The sequence below is a fragment of the Rhinolophus hipposideros genome (genome assembly GCF_964194185.1).
Source record: "Rhinolophus hipposideros genome assembly, chromosome: 7".
NCBI lineage: Eukaryota > Metazoa > Chordata > Mammalia > Chiroptera > Rhinolophidae > Rhinolophus > Rhinolophus hipposideros.
In genome coordinates this window covers 97,675,087-97,696,422 of record NC_138053.1, presented here as the reverse complement: position 1 = coordinate 97,696,422, position 21,336 = coordinate 97,675,087, and the positions used below count along the sequence as shown (strand labels likewise).

The 21,336-nt window shown below is 48.5% G+C and overlaps 1 protein-coding gene across 1 annotated transcript in view; it reads left to right on the top strand.

Moving 5' to 3' along the window:
- Positions 1-21,336, top strand: part of ICE1 (interactor of little elongation complex ELL subunit 1) — a 53,819-nt gene that overhangs the window by 28,356 nt on the left and 4,127 nt on the right. The window contains exons 12-17 of the mRNA XM_081054000.1: positions 1,354-1,751; positions 4,049-8,848; positions 9,923-10,091; positions 13,103-13,263; positions 15,936-16,126; positions 17,858-17,964. Coding sequence (XP_080910126.1) covers positions 1,354-1,751; positions 4,049-8,848; positions 9,923-10,091; positions 13,103-13,263; positions 15,936-16,126; positions 17,858-17,964 — 5,826 coding nt within the window. The remainder of the gene's footprint in view (positions 1-1,353; positions 1,752-4,048; positions 8,849-9,922; positions 10,092-13,102; positions 13,264-15,935; positions 16,127-17,857; positions 17,965-21,336) is intronic.

Sequence of the window (21,336 nt, the reverse complement as noted above, 5' to 3'; positions counted from 1 at the left end):
TCCTCCTCCTTTCCATGTTTCCCAGCTCTTTGATACTTTTGCAGAATATGCATGATTTTGTGGGAAGCCTGTCAGTTTGGGCCTGTCTGATGTTTTCTCATATTAGACTGAGGCATGAACTCTACAGTGGTGATGTTTAGGGTGGCCTCGGGGGACGAGACATGCCGATGCCCTACCCCTGGGGGGTTAATCTGGATCGCTTGTGTAAGGCAGCAGCTGCCAGCTTTCTCCATTGTAAAGTCAATGATAGTTCATTCTCTTCAGGGAGACACTTGGACACAGCACGTACTCTGTGTCTCTCCACCCGTAGCCCACTGCGTTTAGTCGCCATCCAGGTATCTTGTCTGCTGCAATACTGCTTTTGTCTAACAGGTCTTATTGTATTTCCCTAATTTCTTCTGCATTTATTAACTGTAATTCTTCTGTAAGGAAGAGCTGTCCCTTTCTATCATTTATGTATTCCTTCACTTACTTTCTTCTGTCAGTACAGGCTCATGGGTGTTTATTTGGTTCTGTGCATTGTAATTTGCTCTGCCGTGTTTCTCATTCACAGTGCTCTGGTTGTCGTTATTGGGGCGCCCTCCGGTTGACTCGCGGGCCCTTTCTGCATTCCCCATCCTGTTTTGCAAACTTCTTTACTTTCTGGCACTGTGCGATAGTTCAGGCTCAGCTTGTTTTTCCCCTCCCTAGTCCTGTAATCAGCCACTTCTCTTTCAAGCCCTGAGTCCTTCTGTAAAGTGTATTTCTACAGCTTTCAAATATGACAAATAGATATTTCCAATAATTTCTCAGAATACTTCTGTCCTCAATAATTAGCATCAGTGCAGTTCACCAGGATGGAAACCCCAAAAGAATTGGCTTTGTATAGTAATCCTTCCGCTGCTTTATAACCGAGTATGTGTGTAGCCTAGTTCCTTAATTAGAGCACTGTACAAATGCGGTCATGCTGCAGGCTTGCTGTCAGGTGGCTTTGGGTCACTTTTCAGACAGAGAAAGTAGTGTTTCCTGCCAGGCTACATGCACGAAGCCGTATCTCCCGGGTACCGCTGGCTGTGTGGGGAGGCTCACAGGCCATGTGGGACAGTGACCGCCGTGGAGGGGTCCGGGGCATCCCAGCGTCCACCTGCCTGTCTTCTTTTGCGTCCTATCTGTTGTCAGTGAAGCATGGTTATGGGGAACGTGTTCAGGTATTACAGGATGGTCCTCAGGGTGGCATCTTTTACATTTTTTGTCTTTTAAAATGTTTTTATTTAGACTTGCTATTGCAAGAATTTTGAACTGGTAGAATAAGGTGGGATTTTTTTAAAGTTTTCTTGATATTGTAAGTATTTGATGTGTACATTTTTCCCACAGAAAGGCCAGCCCAAGAAGAGCCCCGACTCAGGGACCCCAGGGAAGCTGGAGTGCCGGCAGCGGGAGGAGGCGGCCCTCTGAGAGCCTCAGCGGTGCAGACATGCCTGGCAGAGCTGTCCATGGAGATAGAGGGCGACTTCTCTGCATGCGAGAATGTGGGAAGAGAGGGGCCCTCCGGAGCGGCCCCCCAGAATGAGCACCACATTCCTGGGGCTTTAACAAAGCATGGGCATGACAGCGACGTCGCCGACTTTTCTGACCATGAGCATCTTTTTGATGAGGACCTTCAGGCTGCAGTGGACTTCTTCAAACTGCCTCCTCCTCTCCTGTCGCCGGTGCCATCACCCCCTCTGGGCTCAGCCCCGCCCCTGGGCACCTTGCCTTCTGCGCTCGCACCCGTGAGTTTTTACTTTGACTTTGAGTCACCAGGCGGCTACAATGGCCATCCTAGTATGTTAGCCAAACTCAGCGAACATTCTCGGCACTCAGACTAGACTTTGTCAGGGAGCGCCGAGAGGAGTTAGAAGGGCAGGCCAGGGCACTCTGAACCAGCAGGTGCAGTGTGGCTTTGCTCACTTGGTGTTACGGTTGCGTTGCTGTCTTTCTCCACAAACAAATTGTAAGTCTCCTGGGGGAGGACACTGTCGTGATCGGTTGCTCTTATCTCCAGTGCCTGGCACTCAGCAGATCTGGAAGGAAGGAATTCAGTACATTTTTGCAGGCATGGAGCTTTTCCGAGATGGGAGGTCATGTGCAGCGTGCATTCACCTGCGATGCTGAATCCCCCCTTTCACTTGACGAAAGCATCGTCTTTTTGTGTTTGCACAATGGTTTATCAGAATTTCTTAGGAAACCACTCTTCCTAAAGCAGATTTCCAACTTTTTGGATTAAGGAGCAGCTAAGTGACTCTGCTGAGTCACTGCTCTCCTTCAGGAAACATGCCTCCTGCCTGCTGTGTTCCAGACGCCGTGCTGGGCACCAGGAAAGCAGAGGTGACATGGCGTGCTTTCTGTGTAGTTGCCTCTTGTCGTGTGGTGGCTGGGCCAGGGGACAGGCCAGTGCTGGGGACGCGGGCTGCAGGAAGGGACCCAGACAGGAGCTCCGTCCTGAGCAGAGGCTAGTGTGTGGGGTGGTGGGGGCTCCAGGAAGGGAGGGGCCCAGCTGAATGTTGAAGGGAGGCGCTGCAGGTGGGCTTGCTGTGCACACTGAGCTCCACTGTGAGAGGGAGCTTCATGCTGGGGGCCGTTCACGCAGACCGGCAGCCCAGGGCCGCGTGTGTCCTGACGACTTTCCGTCTGATCCTGATGGAGCCTAGGGAGTGGCCCTGATGGCAGATTTTTATTTGCCAGCTTGACTTTGTCACAGTGTGAGTAGGTGGGGCATGGGGTGGTCAGGGAAGAGTCGGGCATGAACAGGATGGTTTAGTTAGTGGCCTCCTTCATTCCTGACACCTTAACCCATAGTGGCGCCCGGGTCAGAGAGGTGAGGCGGTTTGAAAAGTTACAAGGTCGAAAGCGCAGCCTTCGGTGAGATTTTCAGAGTGGTGCTTAGGGGCGTTGAGGGGTCAAGGATGTTGGAAAATAACACATACAAGAAGGAGCTCTACTTGAGTGGGAAGATACTGTGTAAAAGGTTAGCCTGAGGTGCGTGTGGGATTTCCAGGCTGGCACGTGCAATGTGCATTTTAGATCCACGGGCATGGTGGCCCAGGTGGGGCTGGTGGGACTCAGACGCTTAGCATTTGGGTGCGGCAGAAGCCACGGCCCTGTGATGTCACTTAAGCAGTGTGTAGAAGAACAGGACGGGTCCCAGACAGACTCCTGGGGAGCTGTCAGTACATGCGCAACCAAGTAGAAAAGAAGAAGCGGGAAGGAGATGGAAGACAGGTGGCAGGATGCTAGAGGAAGACGGGGCTGACGGGACCTCGGACTCCGGGGAGGGTGGAAATGACGGAGTAGGAGCGAGGCTGTGTCAGCGGTGGGCACGCTTCCCAGTCCACCACTTCCCTGACTGAGCGGGGAGGCCCGGCGCTTGATGACTTAGCTCACGTCGTGGGCCACGTGTGATGCAGGCAGGGGTGATGGGGGGAGGGGCAGGGGTGGAGAACGGGTGGTGTGGGAGGGAGAGTTGTCGGTGTAGTGTGGAGGGGTGGAGCAGGGCTGGTTGCCAGCATCCAAGGGGTAGCACTAGGTGTGAAGAAGTGTGTGGCAGGAGCTGCCTGTGAGGCGTCGCCCCGACGGGTGGCCCGCTGGGTGCGCAGAGGGTACCGCTGTGGGCTCGAGTCAGTGCGTGGAGGAGTGACATGGAGGTGGGGGAAAACGGGGGGCTGTGTAGCCAGAACGGGAAGTGTTCTGGCCAGAAAATGGGGAGAGAGGAGCTGAGAAGTGGGGGTGTTTGGAGGGTAGCACTGCACCTGGGCTGTGTGTGGACTAGAGCCCGGAAGGGCCTGTTCCCGGAGAAGCCGTGAGTGAGGGGATCCCCGGGAGAGGTGGGCTTCCTGCCAGCGAGGGCGAAGCCGTGTCCTGCTCAAGACTGAGGCTCCCACCGGTGACAGCGATTCCAGAGAGCAAACTGTCCTCAGATGTGTTCTAGAGGGTTCTTCAGGAAGCGTGTACTCTTCTAATGCATTTCGTTGGTACTTTAGTTGTTGAACTAGTGTTTCATTAACTAACCGGTGACTCGCTTACTTTGAAGGAGACCTACTTTGGAGAGTATGCGGATTCCAGCGATAATGACTCGGCCCAGCACAGAACCTCCGCCGAGTCCGCTTCGGAAGCTGAGGCATTGGTGGCTGACGACTGTCCCGGCTCCTCCAGGAAATCTAAAGGACATGGTGCGCACACGGGAAAGCTCAGGCCACGTGAGGCCGCTCGGGTTCCTAGTATGTGGAAAGCAAACGAAGTGACAGCTGTTGGGTTTGGGACATTTACAGCAACACTAAGAGAGCCTTCAGCCACGTACTCCTTGGCTTGTGAGAAACACTGGACAGTGTCATCTCCACCTGCGAGTGACAGACACAGGGGCGTGGTAGATGAGGCCACACAACAAAGGGAGGCGAGGGAGATGGAGAAGTCAGTGCAAATGGAGGAGGTGCGTCGTAAGCCCCTTGGAAGCGCGAGTGTTGAAAAGCTGTCTGGCAGCCTCGCTGAGGAGAAGGAAGTGGCCCTCGGGAAGTCGGACTTGCGTTATTGTCCCCTCGGCCAGAGGCCATTAAGTGAACTCCTGGGGTCCGAAGGAAAAATCATGGCATCACCCAAATCAGACTTTACTAAGTGGACGCCAACTGTTGAAATCACTTCTGAATCAGATCGTGTGTCTGTTTCTGACCGTCTTCAGGGAACAGCTAGAGAATCAGGAAAGGGAAGAGGAGCTATGCAAGGGTTCATGTTGGGAGAATCACCTGAACTGGAAGAAGATGCAGGCGACGTCATGGCTTTGACAGGGCTTGATGTTGGTGCCAGATGTCCTTCCTCTGCTACCTCGGGAGCGCTGTCTATCTACAGCCATCCCCAGGCTTCCTCTGGGTTACAGTGTGGTGATGAGACTCCTGTTCCTCCCGAAGCCGTCCCTACTGCAGTGTGTCACTCAGAGCAAATGTCGCAGGCCAGAACTTCAGACACTCCAGGGCTGCAGCCTGAGCCACCAGAGTGTTCTGCAGGAGAACATGATCCGGGGACTCGTGTGCATGCTTTGTGCCCTGAGTTGGGAGCACCTGATTTGCACGGTCAGAGCAGCAGTGAGGTGGGACGTGCAGAACCTGTGAAAGGCACCTCCCAGGTGTGCACACTCCCTCTGTCAGTGTTTGCAAAGGCCACGAGAGGTGGGCAGGGTGAAAACCAAGGTCTGCAAGTGGGGCTCACACCCAGTCAGTCAGATTTCACACCGCTAGTGGAGTCTCAGTCTGGCTTGATCAAGCATGTTTTTGGTTTTGTCAGAAGCACTTCCTGGCACCATAGTGATCATTTGAGGAGAGGAGGTGAAGAAAGGCTGAGAGCTAAATCAGAACATGAGCAAGAGACCCACCACCAGTTACAAAAGGCAGTGGCCTCCTTGGAAAACAGAGGGTCGGCGTCCAAGCCTGACCTCGCTATAGAAAGTGCCGGTGCTATGGGCCTCAGGGCTTCTGCGTCCATGCTGCCTAACCAAGTGTCGGTGATCACCAAACAGGCCAGACCTGAGAGGACACACGGTGCTCGGCCTGAGCCCCTGAGCCTGCCCAGGAGTGAGCCTGCCTCAGCGACAGAAAGTGTCAGGAATGGGACTGCTTATGTGTCTTCTAGAGCGAGATGTGGAGAGGGAGAGGACGCAGCTCAGAAAGTCCAGGAGGTGGCTCCCGTGGAAAGGACTGTACCAGAAGTTTCCCCTTCTTGCAGAAAACTCGATTTTAATTCTCCAAGTGGCTCTTTATCAGTAGAAAATTCTCATCGTTCCACAAATAGCAAATTACCTTTCTTTTCTGAAAACACCCCTCTCCCAAACCAAGACGTCATGATGGAGCCTGCAGTGCAGGAGGAGATACGGAAGCAGAGGCCATGTCTGAACGCCACAAATCTGGACACGTCCGGTTTGGGTGGAGATCAACATCCGGCCACAGGAATGGCAGTGGCAGGAGCCTGTCCCGCTGAAGACACACCCTTTGGAGACAGAGCCGGGCCTGATGGGGAAGGCGCAGTCCTCGCCAAGGACTGTCCTCGCATTCGTCAGAGCCCGGAGCGGCCCGAGCAGCTGCCATCGCCGAGTCCTGGCACTGCTTGTCCTGAAGGCCCAGGCCCCACAGCTGCTGCCTTTTCTTCAGCGACCGGCAGGAAAGATGAGATATGTGCTGTCCCCCAAGGGGGCTTTCCTGGTCCTCTGTACTCTTACACAGGACTCCGGGAGGCGGGCGGCGGTGACACAGAGCAGGAGAGCGAGGCCCCAAGCTGCAGTGAGGGTGAAAATGAGCCTGACTCGGCCCTGGGGCCCCGACCTTGGGGAGCTGCCCAGGCGTCCGGGACGGACTTGGGAGCTGCAGGCGCCAGTGCCACCGAACCCAGACCGTCCACCGCGCTGGGCTGCCTGACCTCGGCGCTGCGGGACTGCAACATCAGCGCCCTCCCTGAGACAGACGGCCTGTCCACCTCGGAGGTGGTGCAGTTCCTGGAGAGTTGCCAGCTGAGAGATTACAGTTCAGGGGACTCTGTTTCAGAATGTTCCAGCAAAGAAACCCTAAACAAAGAAATGAACAGAGAGTTAAAGCCAAGTGGAAAAACAGGAGCAAAGTGCAGAAAGCAACTCAGTGAACAAGAAGCGCTGGAAACCAGCGAGGAGTGGCTTGGGTCAGAGGACGAGGAGGGCCCCTTGCGGAGCGCCAGTGGGCTGGCCCAGTGCTCTCTGGAGACGCTGTCCGAGGTGCTGAGCACGATCGGCCGGGAGCTGCAGCCCGACTCGGAGGACCCGAGCAGGAACGATGTCGCAGACTTGCTGCTCCGCAGTGTGCACAGCGGCCCGATGAGTGAACTCGGGAAAGAACGCGTCAAAGCCCCGGAAACAGGCAGCTCCTCGCCCCCTTCAGACCCGCCCCCGCCCACAGCCGGCCTAGATGCCCAGGGCACTTCTCCCGCGACTGGGACATCTAGTGACGAAAACACTCAGCGCATACTTGAGGGTCCCTCAGATGTGACGAGGCCAGTCGATGGTGGGGACGGGGTTCTGTCAGAACCGGTGGGGCCCCCAACCCAGGGCTGTGACTCTGGAGCAGGAGAGGCAGCCGAGCGCAGTGCTGGTGGTGAAGCGGAGAGGACATTTCAGTGTCAGATCTCCACAGTGACCTCCGAGGTTATAAATGTGCTGATAAATAAGGACCAAAATCTAGTCATTGAAAAGGGGGACAACTGGACCATCATCAACGGGGTGGCTCTCGTGCCAGATGTGGACCAGGTTATCTTATGCGACGCGCCTGGAGAAATCCCAGCTTCCCCGGAGGGAGGAGGGCTGGCAGCTGGCTTCGTGCCCGATACTTCCGGGGCAACATCCCCAGACCCCGGTCACACTGGCTCTCCATTTCAGGACCCCCCGTGTGGCGGCAGTCTCCCAGGTGCCCAAGAGGAGATTTCCAGCAGTGGTCAGAGTTCCAACTTTGATAAAAGTCGTTTGCGGAATAGACCTGTTAAACCCAGTGTGAGGATTAATTCTGAAATATATGACCAGATCTTTGAGTCTCAGATCGTTGCATCTGATCACACGTATTATAACTCGAAACTAGAGCCATTTAGCAAAACCAAGACTCGATCAAAGATTTCAAACAAAGATCAGTCAAACAAACTGGTAAAGACTTCAGCGTCCAGCAGAGTTGAAAGTAATCCAAGTGAAGTGTCTCGGTCACCTTCAGGGGACAGAGGTAACACAAGAACTCCGAGACACCCACCTCAGACCATTCTCGCCAATGCTGACACATCTACTCCCACAGATTGTTCTGCTGACACTCTGAGTAAAATTCGGCAGGAGGTGGGACCCCCTCTGCCACCCCTGCTTGCTCCTTTGATCGCCACGCCCCCCAGGACTTCGCGCCCCATCTCCCCCCTGATGTCCAACGCCAGCCCCACCTCACCCACCTCTCCTGCCAGCCAGCTCTCTCCATTGTGTGATATCCCAGCACCACCCGTGACATCTCCTTTGTTGGAAGACCCGGGGCCCGTCTCCCCTTTGTGCACACCGCCGTCCCCGTCTGCTGTACCTACCGGGGAGAGGACATTGTCCTCTCCTTTGCAGTTCTGTGCTGCCACCCCAAAGCATGCCCTTCCTGTGCCTGGCCGACTGCCCCCCTGCGCGTCGGCCCACACTGCTGTGGCCGGGCCCCAGGAGAATTCCGTTAAAATCCTCGACACCATGTACCCAGAGCTGTCGGCCAGGGCCCGCACACTCAGCATCCTCAAAGGTAACATTCAGCTCACACGCGGGCCACCTGCTGCTGCCCGGCAGGATTTGCCAGGGCCTGTCAGCGCCATCACAGGGTTCAAAGCAATCACTTCCACCTCTACTGCCTTTGTCAAGACGGGGGGTAGTTCTGGGGGTGACTGTAACCAGGAGAAGTCGAGAGACTTGGGGAATCCACAGGATTCAGGTGGGAAGAGGGCACTGGCAGTGTGTGCACTAAGGAGTGCTAAAAGGCTGCGCCTGGACAGCGGGTCCCCAGATGCAGAAACGGACAGCGCCACCGCAGAAGGTGTCCAGAAGCACCTCCGCAGAGACGTCCCTCAAGCTCAAGTCCCAGCGGCAGATGAGGAACCGGCTTCTGTGCCGCGAGCTGGTACAGCTTCACAGCTGCCTCTGAACCCCAAAGAAACCGTGGAGTCACATGACAGAGCCATCGCCGATGCCCTGAAGAAGATCGCGGAGTCCTGCTTTGACCTGCTGCCTGTCATCCGCAGTCACGTGTACGTGGGAAATATCTCCAAAAAGCCTGTCATGAGAGATGAAGAGAAGGAGGTCGTGTACGACTTCAGTACTGCCAAGAAGGTATGTGGCCGCTGTGCTCAGCCTGGGGACAGGCTGCCTGGGCTCCGCAGCGTGGGGCGGGGCCCCAGCAGGCGTTTCAGTTCAGAGCTTGGCAGTTCCCCAGGCAAGTCCTGGCCTGGACCTTGTTTTCAGCCAGGATTGTGTCCGTTTGAGATGTGATAAGACTAGAGCCTCAGTGATTTGTGTTCATCACATAATTTGAAATCTTAAAACAAGTATGTCTGGACAAAAATGGTGTATTTCCCATTGATTGTGGCTCGTTAAAGGCTCGCAGTGGTTTGCATCACCTGATTCCCACGTGGCGGAGCCTTTCTGTGAACAGTATCACACGCACGTTGGTGCGTCTGAGTCTCACAGGTAGCAGGTGAGTTTCCCCTCGCTCCCTGAATGTGCTTCTGCAACCCCACGAGAGCGGGAGCCCAGGCTCAGGATGGGGTCGGGTTGTGCAGATGTACGGACAGTTTACTCGGACCGGTGACACGCAGGACGTGCTTTAGTGGTATGTGTACGTCCTCAGGGTCACAGTGGTACAAATACTTGTCTTAGGTCTCTTCCAGAAAGTATTCAGAGCAGTGCAAGTGACTTAGAAAAGGTTTGTTTTCAAGGGGGTGAATGCGTCAGCATTTAGTGCTCCGCTTCCTAAGCAAGGTAAATAAATGTTAGCTAGTATGTGAAGATCTGGTGGCATCAGCGTGTGGGTGCACTGGGGTTGAGAGAACAGGAAGAGGAGTGGGGTAGGGATGGCTTATTGCACATAGATGGTTGTAGCAGAAATTCGACACCGTAACTGGTGGGAGTGGTGCTGGTGACAACAGGTAGCCAGGTGTGCTCAGACCTGGCACCTGCAGCACCCGTAGCTGCAGGCAGCCTGCAGTGTGCGCTTCTCCCCCAGAACCCCTTCTCTCACCAGCTGAGCAGGTTGTGACTGGTTCCTGCTGTCTGCAGCCTTCTGATGGAGCACACATTTTATTTTGCTAGTAGGGACTGAATTTTGCAACATGTAGTCATTTTTACTAGTCTAAAGGTAAATATGTCTACATCGCCTCTTCCTTTTTTGTGGTTTTTCCCCTCCAGCACTTAGCAGAGTGCTTGCTTCACTCTATTCTCTCAGAACTGAAACTTCAGAAAGTATCTCTGGAGCACAACTACATCCATGCCCTGTGCAGAGTGTATGTGGGTCTCTGTCGGCAGCTTGGAGACGTGGAGAGAGCTCGCTTGTTCTGCTACAGTCTCCTTAAGGAAGGTATGTTCCCGGCCCCGTTGCTCTCTTACCTCCTCCTACTCGGATCTGCATTTGTAGCTACGTGATCGCTGTGTATCTTTTAAAGCGGCGTTAGGTTTTGTACATGTATCAGTGGGTGTGAACAGCCTTGGCTGTACCTGGGTGTGTGTTGTTTCCACTGGGACAGTTTCTGTGACTGCTTCCTTATTTGGGCATTTTACTTCCGTAGAGTAGAGGATCTCCCATTACTGTGCATTTGTTTATTCCTTGTGCAGCTGCTGTAGAAGCAGGGATAGCTGACAAAGGATAAGGGATGATTTAAAGTAAGTGTCAGACCGCACGCTGTGTCACCAGCTGGAAAGAGCAGAAACTGTAATGGATTAAGCGCATTAAAGGAGGAAAGTATGACAGAGAAATGGGGAGGAGGCATATCCTTTCTTGCTCTTTTCCTTGTACCACCATTTCTTCAGCCTCTTCTAACATCCACATTAGAAGTCATTCTTCATTATGTCAGATCACAGGTGACCAATGCAGTTTAATACAGACAATCTTACCTAAATTGCAGATTCCTGTCCTTTGATTACCGTAATGTTTATGGGCTTATAAGTCAGGGTGGGTGAGTGTGACCGTCACTTTCAGAGTTGTACATGAAGCTGCTCTGGTTTTTGCCCACTTCATTTCTTTATTTATTCTTTAAGTCGCTGATTTATTCAACAAATAGTTATGGGGCACATGTGAGGTGTCAGGGCTTCAATGGGGACCAAACCAGACATAGACAAGCCTGTTTGGTGGGGCCAGTCTATGATGACACTGCACGTGCACACATCGGGCTGTCATTGGTGGGCAGTGCTGCGTTTCTGGCTCTTCTCCGAGGCCCCCAGCCCCTCTCACTCAGGCCTGTCTCAGGAAGCTTTCCCTGCAGCTTTGTCACAGCTTTCTCAGTGACATCACATGCCCCTCGGTCATTCTTTACCCTTCGTCTCTTTCCTTATGCACTTGCCCTGCTTACAATGTACTCTTAATCTTTTCGTTTTTTATCGCACTCTTCCCGGGAGGCACACTCTGCAAGGACAGGAATCTTGTTTGTCTTGTTCCTGCTCTGTCCCCACCCCAGTCCTTCTCTGCCGACTGAGCAGGTTATCCTGTGCGGGATGGCTTTGAGAGCATCTGAGGGGTGAGAGAAGCTTTCCTGGTCATACTGACTGGAGCTTGAGATGTGAAGATGCAAGAGGATACATCCTAAATTTAGAAAAGTGAGGCGTGAGTGCCAGACTGAGGGAGTTCAGGAAGAAGTCCTGGGCCGCAAGCACGTATAACCGGATGGACGCAAGATTTCAGAAGTAACGGATCCAAGTAGTGCGGGGAGTTTATGCTTTGCGTTACCCACTCTCTAAACACATGGCCCTGTTAAATAAAACAACAGATAAAAGCAAAATGTGGCTTTGCGTCAAACAGGACACAACTCTTCACCTTGACTGGTAAATCTACACTACAACACACTGTGACAGTTTCTTATAAAATTAAAACCTTATCATCTGACCCAGAAATTTCACTCCCAGGTACTTATCCAGCAGAAATAGAGACATAGTCTCATGTGGAATAGCGCACGGGCGTTCATAACGTCTTAATCCATGATAGCCATTGACTGGAAATGTGTCCATAGGCAGGGGAATGACACTGGGCCGTACAGAGGAACGGACCCCATGCGTGCAACCCCGCAGGTGAACTGCACGTGGGGCGCTGGGGCTGACTGGGCGCCAGACAGAAGGAGAGGGTACATGGGCCCCACATCAGTGAGGCAGACTGGCGACAGTGACAGGCAGGGGTCAGGCGGTCTGTGCCCGGGATGCAGTGCCTACTGGGAAGGCTCACACCATGGAACCTGGTGTGCTGGCCACGTTCTGTATACTGATTGTGGTGGAGATTATGTGGGTGCATTTCATGTGTCAGTATTCCTCAGGCTGCCTGCTTAAAAAGAATGTATTTTATTGTATGGAAGTTATGAGGTGTGACCAAAACGTACAGTGAAGGCCGCTGCCGAGTGCCGGCCAATGGAAAGGCATGGATCTTCAACACAGGAAGCGGCAAGGCGAACCTTAATCCCAGTGTGTGACAAGTTTCAATTTGTTCGGTGCAGTTGGTCTGGTGTGAGCTATGGTTGAGAGAAGGTGTGTTTTAAGTGTGCCATAAGTCACCCTCCATCATGACAAGGCTCCATGTCACACATTACTTCCGGTACGGTAATTTCTGTCAAAAACATTATGGTGTGTCCTCATGCACCTTATTCACTGGACCTGGCACTGTGTGACTTCTGAGTCTTCCCCAAAGTCAGAATGATTCATGATACCGGGGCAGCCATGACAGCGCAACTAAAGACACTCACGAAAGAGGACTTCCAGAACTGCTACAGAAAGTAGCAAGAATGATGGGATGAGTGTGTTTGAAGCAAGGGGGAGTATTTTGAGGGGGATTAACGGCAATGTGTCTTTTAGTGTAATACTATTTTTTTTAAACATTCACTATATTTTTTGATCGTACCTCATATGCCTCTGTTAAGTTGATTGTACAAACAAAAGGCAAACCACAGTGTAGGACCAGGTATTTACAACAGAAGGATTATCATCCATAATTTATAAAACATATATCTTTAACCCAAAGCTGAATGTGTTCTACAAGCGAGTTCGCTTGTAAATGCCTAAAAAAAGGCCTGACATGGCAGGAATCCAGTGGGAGGGTTCTGGGGTTGGGGCAGACTGGAGAGCGGGTGTTTGCCTCATCTTCAGTTTTAGAGTGTATTGCTCATTTCATGCAGCAGTGTATATCCATGTATTATGTTTCAATTTTAATTAAAGAATGTTCACCAAAGAGGAGATGCGGGGGAAGAGAGAAGATTTCAAAATAACGGCAGCTGAGGCCTCACCGGGCGCTTCAGCTGCAGGAGGCCACATGGAATTATTAAAATGTGTTCTTAGTATGTAACTCATTCTCTTGATCAGACATAAAGGCTTATTATCTTATTTTCCTTCTTACAGATTTTCCAGAGTCAGAAAAGCTGACTTTGTTCATTGCAAACATGTGGCACGATGTGTTTGTCTCCCAGTCGGTGATCAACAAGGCGATGCAGCTGGTCGCCAGGCAGCGCGCTAGGGGCGAGGTCCTGAGCTGCCTCCGGGCTTTTCTCAGCTGGGAGAAGGTGAGGGCTGCTCTCCTGCCTGCCCACACTTGCAGGGCTCCGGGAACACCAGTGTCTGCGCCTGTACCAGGTCCACGGCCTCTTATAGATGATGTTCTTGGCATTAGATTCTTTCAAATACCATTTTAGCTTCAACTTTTGCATTTTGTTCATTGAGAATGCATGAGACCCTTTGGGAAGACTCATAGACCTGTGCACGCTGTTAATTTAACACAGTTAATTGTGTGTATTAATTTATCACTGATGAAACCCATACGTATCCGTGTGTGTCGGGGCTCCGAGGAAAGATGCAAATCATTGGCTTCTATAGGAGGTGCTTAGAGAGCTGGGAAGATGGGTACTCAACTCCTTTCTGTTAAGATTTTGCTGAATCTAGCATTCTACACTTTTCTTTCTAGTTGACGGAATTTGTGTTTGTTTTAAGTATTTTATTCCCATGTTTCATGTATTCTTTAGTAACTGATGTACTAATAATAGTATCTAGGTTGGTATTTCACTATTTTTTGATGTTCATGTTTATTAGACATTTTCTTATAAAGAGTAAAGGAAAAGGTTATTGAACAAAAGTTAGGAAAATATTGAAAAGCAAGTTTGTAATCATCAGAGTGTATTCATGTGAGGTGCCATGAGTTCCAGTCAGTCACTTGGCAGTCAGAAGAGACCTGCTTCCTCCTGTCCCTTCTCCCCAGGTGGCCCAGGGGCTGCCTGTCCCTTGTGTGGTCCTCCACTGTGCACAGGTGTCTTCTTCTTTGGCCCGCTCAGGATGAAGCCAGATGAACATTTGATAGTAGGGACATTATTCACAAGGAATGTAGAATTTTAATAAATTTTAATACCCTGTGCCATATCAAATAAAAATATAAAGTTAAAGCTTTAAAAAATGAGGGATCCTTGGGGGGAAAATTCCTTTATAATACAAGACTTCCAAATTCTCTTACAGAATTGATCTGATAGACAAAAATCAGTACAGATATAGTGGAATTTGGTAACATAGAAGGGAAACTTGAATGAAGAATAGGTATTTTTTTCTTATGTCTGTGGCACATTTACAAAAACCAGTCATGAGTTTGGCCACGTGGAAAGCTTAGTTTTTAAAAAGTAAAGTTTCTACACTACACTCAAAATTCTTTGGTAATAGTTCAATAAAATTAGGCGTAAGTAATTCAAAGATTCCATAAAAATTCTATAGAAATTACTTGGAAATGTAGATACACAGTCATGGACAACCTGGGAAGAAATATAAACTTAAAAGTAAAGTCACAATCTTATACAAGTCATTGAAAAGGAAAACTTGTCATACCAAAGATCTCTAGTTTTTGGAAAACCTGTACTCATTAAAAATAGTTTAATTAAAACATCTTTGTTATTAAACTAATGATAAAGTTGGCTAATAATTATCTTAAAAATTAAAAATCGGAGAAGGAATCTAGGAAAAAGGAATATGTTTTAAAAAGTATTAGTAATCAAGTAGAACAAACATGGAAAAAAATATTACTTTAAAAATACTGACAAAAGTGATAACCCAGTTCAGATTATTGAAAAAAGAGAAAAGCAAAAATATCCAAGTTTTCAGCTGAAAAAGAAGACATAGCTACAGATCCAGGACAATTACTGAGATGCAGCCTGAAAATCTAGAGCAATAGATTCCGCAACCTAGAATGATTTCTTAGCAATGTAAAACGTACCAAAATTGGTTTTAGAGGTAGAACACTTGAATAATAAGCCAGTTGTTTTCAGTTATCAAAGAAGAAGTTGAAAAGATGATTAGAGATGTACAAAAAAACATGTACAGGTTTCACCAGAATTTTATCTCCCCTTGAAAGCACCTGGTGATTCCATCTTTTTTCAGGTATTGGAAAAGATTGAGAGCTCCCTGTTCATTTTTCATAACAGAACTCAATAAAAAAATAACAGAAGAAAGAAAAAAATTATAAATCCACTGTTGGTGTTTACCCAAGAGAAGTCACCTTTGTGACCACACAGGACTTGTACACGACTGTTCATACTGGCATTATTAGCTGTAGGCTCAAGCTGGAAGTAATGTAGATGTCCAATGTGAGGGGAATGGATGAACAAACTGAGGTATCAGTATGATGAGTTACTCAGCAATAGAAAGGAACACTCAGACTGCCAGTCCATACGAGAATGTGGGTAAATAGCAAAAATACACACAGGTGTGAAAGAAGCCAGGTAAAAGAATCTAGTACTGTCTGATTCACTTTTATGAATTTCTGGGGTAAAAAACAGACTGATATTTAGGGTCAGAAAGGTGACAGAATTTAAAGTATTTTTTTGAAGTTTATTTTATTTTTTTATTATGACAACTTTATAATGTCAAATCTCTAGTTAGAGTTCAAATGAAAACTTGCATCCTAGTCTGGATTGCAGCTAGTTTCTTTTCTACCGAATGGATTCTGCATCCTGCCTGGGTTTTTTGTCTGGCCTGTCAGCCACCCTTCTATTACCGGTTCAGGACACGTGCCATAGCTAAGAAACTGTCCCTTATTCAAAATGAGACGTTCAGAAGGTGTCTTTTTAAATTAAATGATTATCCGTCTGATGGTTGTTACACTCTTTGAGATTACTAACATAAGATGTGTTATACTTGGAACTCTAAACCTTATTTGTTTGTTTGTTTGTTTGTTTGTTTGTTTAATTTCTTCATTTGCTAGAATGCTCCTGCGGACGTTGGCTTCATGGTTTCTAAGCTGCTTCTGACCATCCAGTTATGTCCAAAAACAGAATTCCAGCCGAGCGAACGGTTCGGTGAAGACCTGAGCGATAGCACTTGGGAGTACATATTTGCCATCGAGCTGCTCTGCTGCTATCAGAAGTGGGTGTGGACACATGATAACATCATAAGGTACAGGGCTGTTGAATGTAAAGTGAATTGTAGTCATCTGTTGAATTGTAGTCTGAGTCATTTGTTCCATTTACAAGTAATGCAGCAGAAACATTTACAAATGACTTTGATTTGGATAAGAGTTAATAAAACTACCCATTCAGTATCTCTATCACATCTCCTTGTTTTATTTTTTTGTGGGACCCGTCACTACTTTTCTTTATAGTCAGTTACTACTATCTCTCAGGAGCGACTCCGGTGCCCCGGCCTATCCCAGCACATGGGACAGCGCCCACATCAGGGAGATGCTCAGCGTCTCCTAATATCCTGTGTAGATGGCCATGACCTTAACATACAAAACCCACGTGAGCAGAAATCCAGGTTAGCAGCTCTTCTTACCTGGGGTTTGAGGAGGAGAACTAACTGATGAATTAATTTGTCGGGGTGCATCGAGAATTCTGGCACCAGCTGTGTACCGTCTTGGGGGAATGGAGAATACAGTCAAATTTGTCTTCTGCAGATCTTAGTTTTCTTGAGTCCCCTGCCTGAAAAAGGTGGTTTGAAGGAGTTTGTGGCAGTGGAAGGGATTCACCCAAGCACTGGTCCGTATCCTTGAGATACTTGAGGAATATATTCTATGGATATTTGTTCTCCACTCTTTTCTTCCCTCCTTAACACTAGGGAAAGATACATCTAAATGTCTGTAATAGGAATAGAATGAGGGTGCATTTATATAATGAGATACAGCCATATTCAAATAGCCTTAAGTGGAGTTCCACGTATTGACATGGAAGGATTTCATAGTCTGTTACTAAGAAAGTGACACGTCTGCCCAGTGTCATCTGTGTAATGACGTTTGAGTGCCTACCTGGGCCTCATCTCCCTGACTCTTCATGGGAGTGGGGGCTCCTCTGTCCCCAGTGACAGAGCAGACCGCCCGGGATGGTGCCAGTCATAGGTGTTTTGTCAAGGTCCCTCCACTGGTGATGACACTGATTCTCAGGATCCATCTGAGCAACTGCAGCCCCTGCTTCCTGAGCACCCGTCACTTCCACCTTGTTTGTACAAACACGCACACCTAGAATGTGTGGGAAGAAAGCCCCCAATGAAAAGAGTGACCATTATCTGAGAATGTGTTATTTGGGGTACTTTTACTTTACATTTTTCTTTTGTCTGCATTTAACTTTTCTGATACAAGCATTATGTAAGAACTAAACACATTTTTAAAAGAAGAGAAGGCAAAGAGGAAATGGCACTGTTTTAAGTGAGTAGAAAGTTTCTTTAATCTACCTAAAGTTTAGTTTGATTATTTCCACTGGTTTAGTTCCTTTACAAATATAGCCTGTTTGTCCTTGCTCGTCCCCAAGAAACTGGGCGCCAAGGTCACAGGTGCTGCTTTAACGTTTGGAAGGTCTGAGTGAAAACGCAGATCCCTCCACTTCCAGTTCTGTGAGTTGGGGACATCGTTCAGCTTCTCTGTGCAAAATCTTGTGGAAAGGGTTGAAACAGAGAACACAGGTGCAGGCATAGGTGTCTGTAGCCTATGCCAGTCTGGGCACAGACATCCTGGAGAGGTGGGGAGTGTGTGAGCTTCCAGTGTGTTCTCATTTTAACCTAAAACGTTACAGCTTCAGAAGTCCCTCTTCTTCACTAATTCTCTTCTGGACTATTTTTAGGATAAGTTATTAATATTTGAGCAATGATGAGCTCACACATTTTCATATGTGTCTGTATGTTGTCATTACTTTACAGTAAGGAGCTGTGGCCGGTGATGGATAAGTGGATAAAATACCGAAAAGGACATGCGAACATCGCATACACGCCTGACGTTATCATAGCATCAGTGCTGAGGCTCATTGGTGAGTGGTCTCCGCACTGAGCGTCGTCTTGTTACCCATGATTCCTTGCAGGCGAGTAAGCATGCAGTCGTGTCTGTTGACTGGGACTTCGCAGACAGACTGGTTTTACAGACAGCAGCAGACACTTAATTCATTCTCCCAATGCATACTCTTTCTTTATAAATTAATGATTTTATCCATTTTCGTCAGAGATTAAGATTTTAATGTTCGTACACCATATAATTGAAGTCTTCTCAGATACTAATATTAATATACACAGAGATACACACACACTTACACATGGGGTACATAAATTGCTATAAATTATACTGTAGTTTCATTTGTTTTCTAAAATAAGGCTACCTGCCTCCTCCCCATCGCACCACTATTTTTTTCATATCCAGTAAGGATCATTTTATGTGCTTCCATCATTGGAAACTAGTTTTGTTTTCTTTTCCTCTAAACTGAATATATAGAAATTAAAATCATTGTTTAGAAATGTTTTAAATGAGACATAGATTTTTTTTTCTTAATCTGAGAAGGAAGTTGGTGGCCATTTGGTTCTCCTCCTCCCTGAAACCTGCAGATCCTTGGTTTTTCATCCTGCCTGCTTTCCCTCCTTGCCCCTCTCTGGCTCTGCGGGGCTCTCAGCGATGGGGTCTGGCGGTAACCGGCTCTCAGTCTGTGGAGCTGGCTTCCCTGTCTGCAGCTGCATTAACGCACTGCCCTGGGGCACCCAGCACAAGCTTCATCTCATTTCTGCCTGAAGGCCCTTCAGGTCCTTGAAGATAGTTATAGCCTTTAAATGTCTTTGGAGTTTAAATAGAACTCCGAGATAATACCATTTGAAATAAAGTTTGGGAATATTGAAGTTTTAGGTTTAAGTCAGTCTTATAAATTGATGACAATAGGAAATGTACTCTCCTTGGTTAATTGTGTTACTATGTCAGCAAACATCCATTCCTGCTCTGTGCATACTTCATGTGCAAACATAAGCACATTGTGACACATAAATATATAAAATAGTTCAAGACTACAATCTGGTTTCAAGGTTGACATCTCACTTTCACTGTAAATAACTAAAAGTACACTTTGGAGGCAAGTTACCAGACCAGACAGTGTGAGAACTGAGTGAAGACTGAAGGGATTAGAAGAGAGCGATGCCAAGATAAATGATGGCCTGCAAATGGAGTGAGTACACTGCTCGGTGGGTGCTGTCTCAAACTTCTTGTCCTGAATTCCTCAGTTCAGGATGCCGTGAAGATCAATTTCAGTCCCAGACAGGAAGCAGTGAAGAGCAAGGAGAGCCGATGCCGGCGTTTTCAGCAGCAAGGTGGCACCTGAGTGTCTGGGAAGCCTGGTTTGGGTAGTACAGTCCTTAAGGATTCGGGAAAGAATGTTTATATCTTGACCTGATTCATTTTAAATTGCAAAACCTTTTAGAATGTAAGAAATTAGGAGCAATGCTAAGCCTACAAATGCATACGTTGACCTAGATGAAGTATATGGAATTTTCAAAGGAATGTGGTTCTTTTGAAGTCACTCTTGTAAAATGTGATACGACTTTTGCTGTTACAGTCGCAGTGGTTTGTTGATTGTGACAGAGAGGATGAGCGTGGAAGGCTGTGTATCTGGTGGCTGGCCATCCTCCGGCTGGAGCTGGCTTTTCTCTGTGTGAAGCGCCAGCCTCGTGTGGCTGTGTCCCTCAGCTCACCCGTGTCACTGTGTGTGTCAGAGGTGGCTGACCATCCAAATCACCTGAGAAGCTTTTGTAAAAATACAAATTTTCTGGCTCCAAACAAAACTACGCAAGATAAAGTAACATATGTGAATTAAGAAGAATGTGTTCACAGTTGATGTGCAAGCTAGAGTGTCTAATTGCAGGGAGAAAACCTGACTTGTTGATTTCTATCCATGTTCTTCCAGGTCTTTGAGCTTCTCTTTGGCAGTGTCTAGCTCACCGTGCCCTTCGCACACCTGCATCTAACTCGGGAATGAAAACCCTGGGGACTTGACCTTGGTCTTAGTTCCGCGCTCTAGGTTGGGCCTCCTTCCCTGCCGGCCCTCAGCCCTCCTCACGTGCCCCGAGTGTGCGCGGAGCATGTGCTGGTGTCTCTGATGTGGCGGGTACAGCATGTTTCAATATGGCTGAGCTGCCCTGGACTCGCTGACGTGACTTCTGGTGGGACTCTTCTTCCCATCTCGTTAGGAAATGTGTGCGTCACCTCTTTGTCAAGTCATGTATTAAAGTCTTTTACCCCAAACCACCTACCTCAGACTTAGAATCTCTTCTTGTTTTACCCCTGGAAGATTTGTTAATTTAAATAGCATATGAAACCCAATTCATTAGGTGCTTTTAATTGAAAGGAAGCTGGTCTAGTGCGGTCAGATGGTATCTGGGAGCACCCGTCCCAGGGCCGGATGCCCCCACAGCTGTGTTAGGCACACACCGTGCCTATGTGTCTGCCAGCAGTTTGGTGCCCAGTGTACCTGATGGATTGTCTCAGTGGGCACACAGGTCCCATTGCCTGCAGTTAGTGGTCTGATAGCACCACCAAGAGAGTTTTAAGAATGATGGACAACTTGAAATTTCTAATCTCTGAGGCTTATCACTTTTCAGCCTCTCTGAGAGGCTACCTAGGGTTCTCTAGATGTTTACAGTTTCATCCGGGATTAGGAATTATCCAGGTGTTCCGGGATCCTAGGAGTACAGAGATTGTGTGCTGTCACTGCATTCCCAGTGTGTGTGACTCGCCTGGAGCTCGTTCCTGGAGGGGATACAGTAATCAGACTGCCTCTGGTGCCTGTGCCTCAGTTTCTCCATAGTCACAACAGCGACGAGACTGATGTCTTGGGTTCACATGTAAACCTGAGAGATGCTTCTAGTGAAGGGAAACAGTTTGCCACACCCAAATATTTCTTTTGGGCTATTGATTATTTCAAGAAAAACTCAGGAAAACCTTTGACCTTCCCCCAGCCTGCCAAATAGAATTGAGATGGAGGAGCTGCTCCAGGACTGGGGGTGTCATCACAGGTAACTCGTATGATGTGGACGTGGCAAGCAGACATGGCGGCACCTGCAAGGACCCTTTGGTCTGTGTCCTCTCCGTGGCCCGTTGTTAAAGATTGACCAGCAAACAGTCATTTACCAACCATGTGCTTTTGTGTCTCATGAGTTGCGCTCCTGCCCTTTGATGTCCCAAACCACCACCCTCTTTTACCTAGTTCAAGATGGCACCTAAGTGTCAACTTCCCGGTCTGCTCTCAGGTCTCATACTCTCAGGGGACCTCCATATAAACATAGTTTATTTGGTTATTTTCTCCAGTTAATCTGTCTTGTGTTAGTTTGATTATTTGTCCAGCTAGGAGAACTGAGAAACATGGGGAAAATAA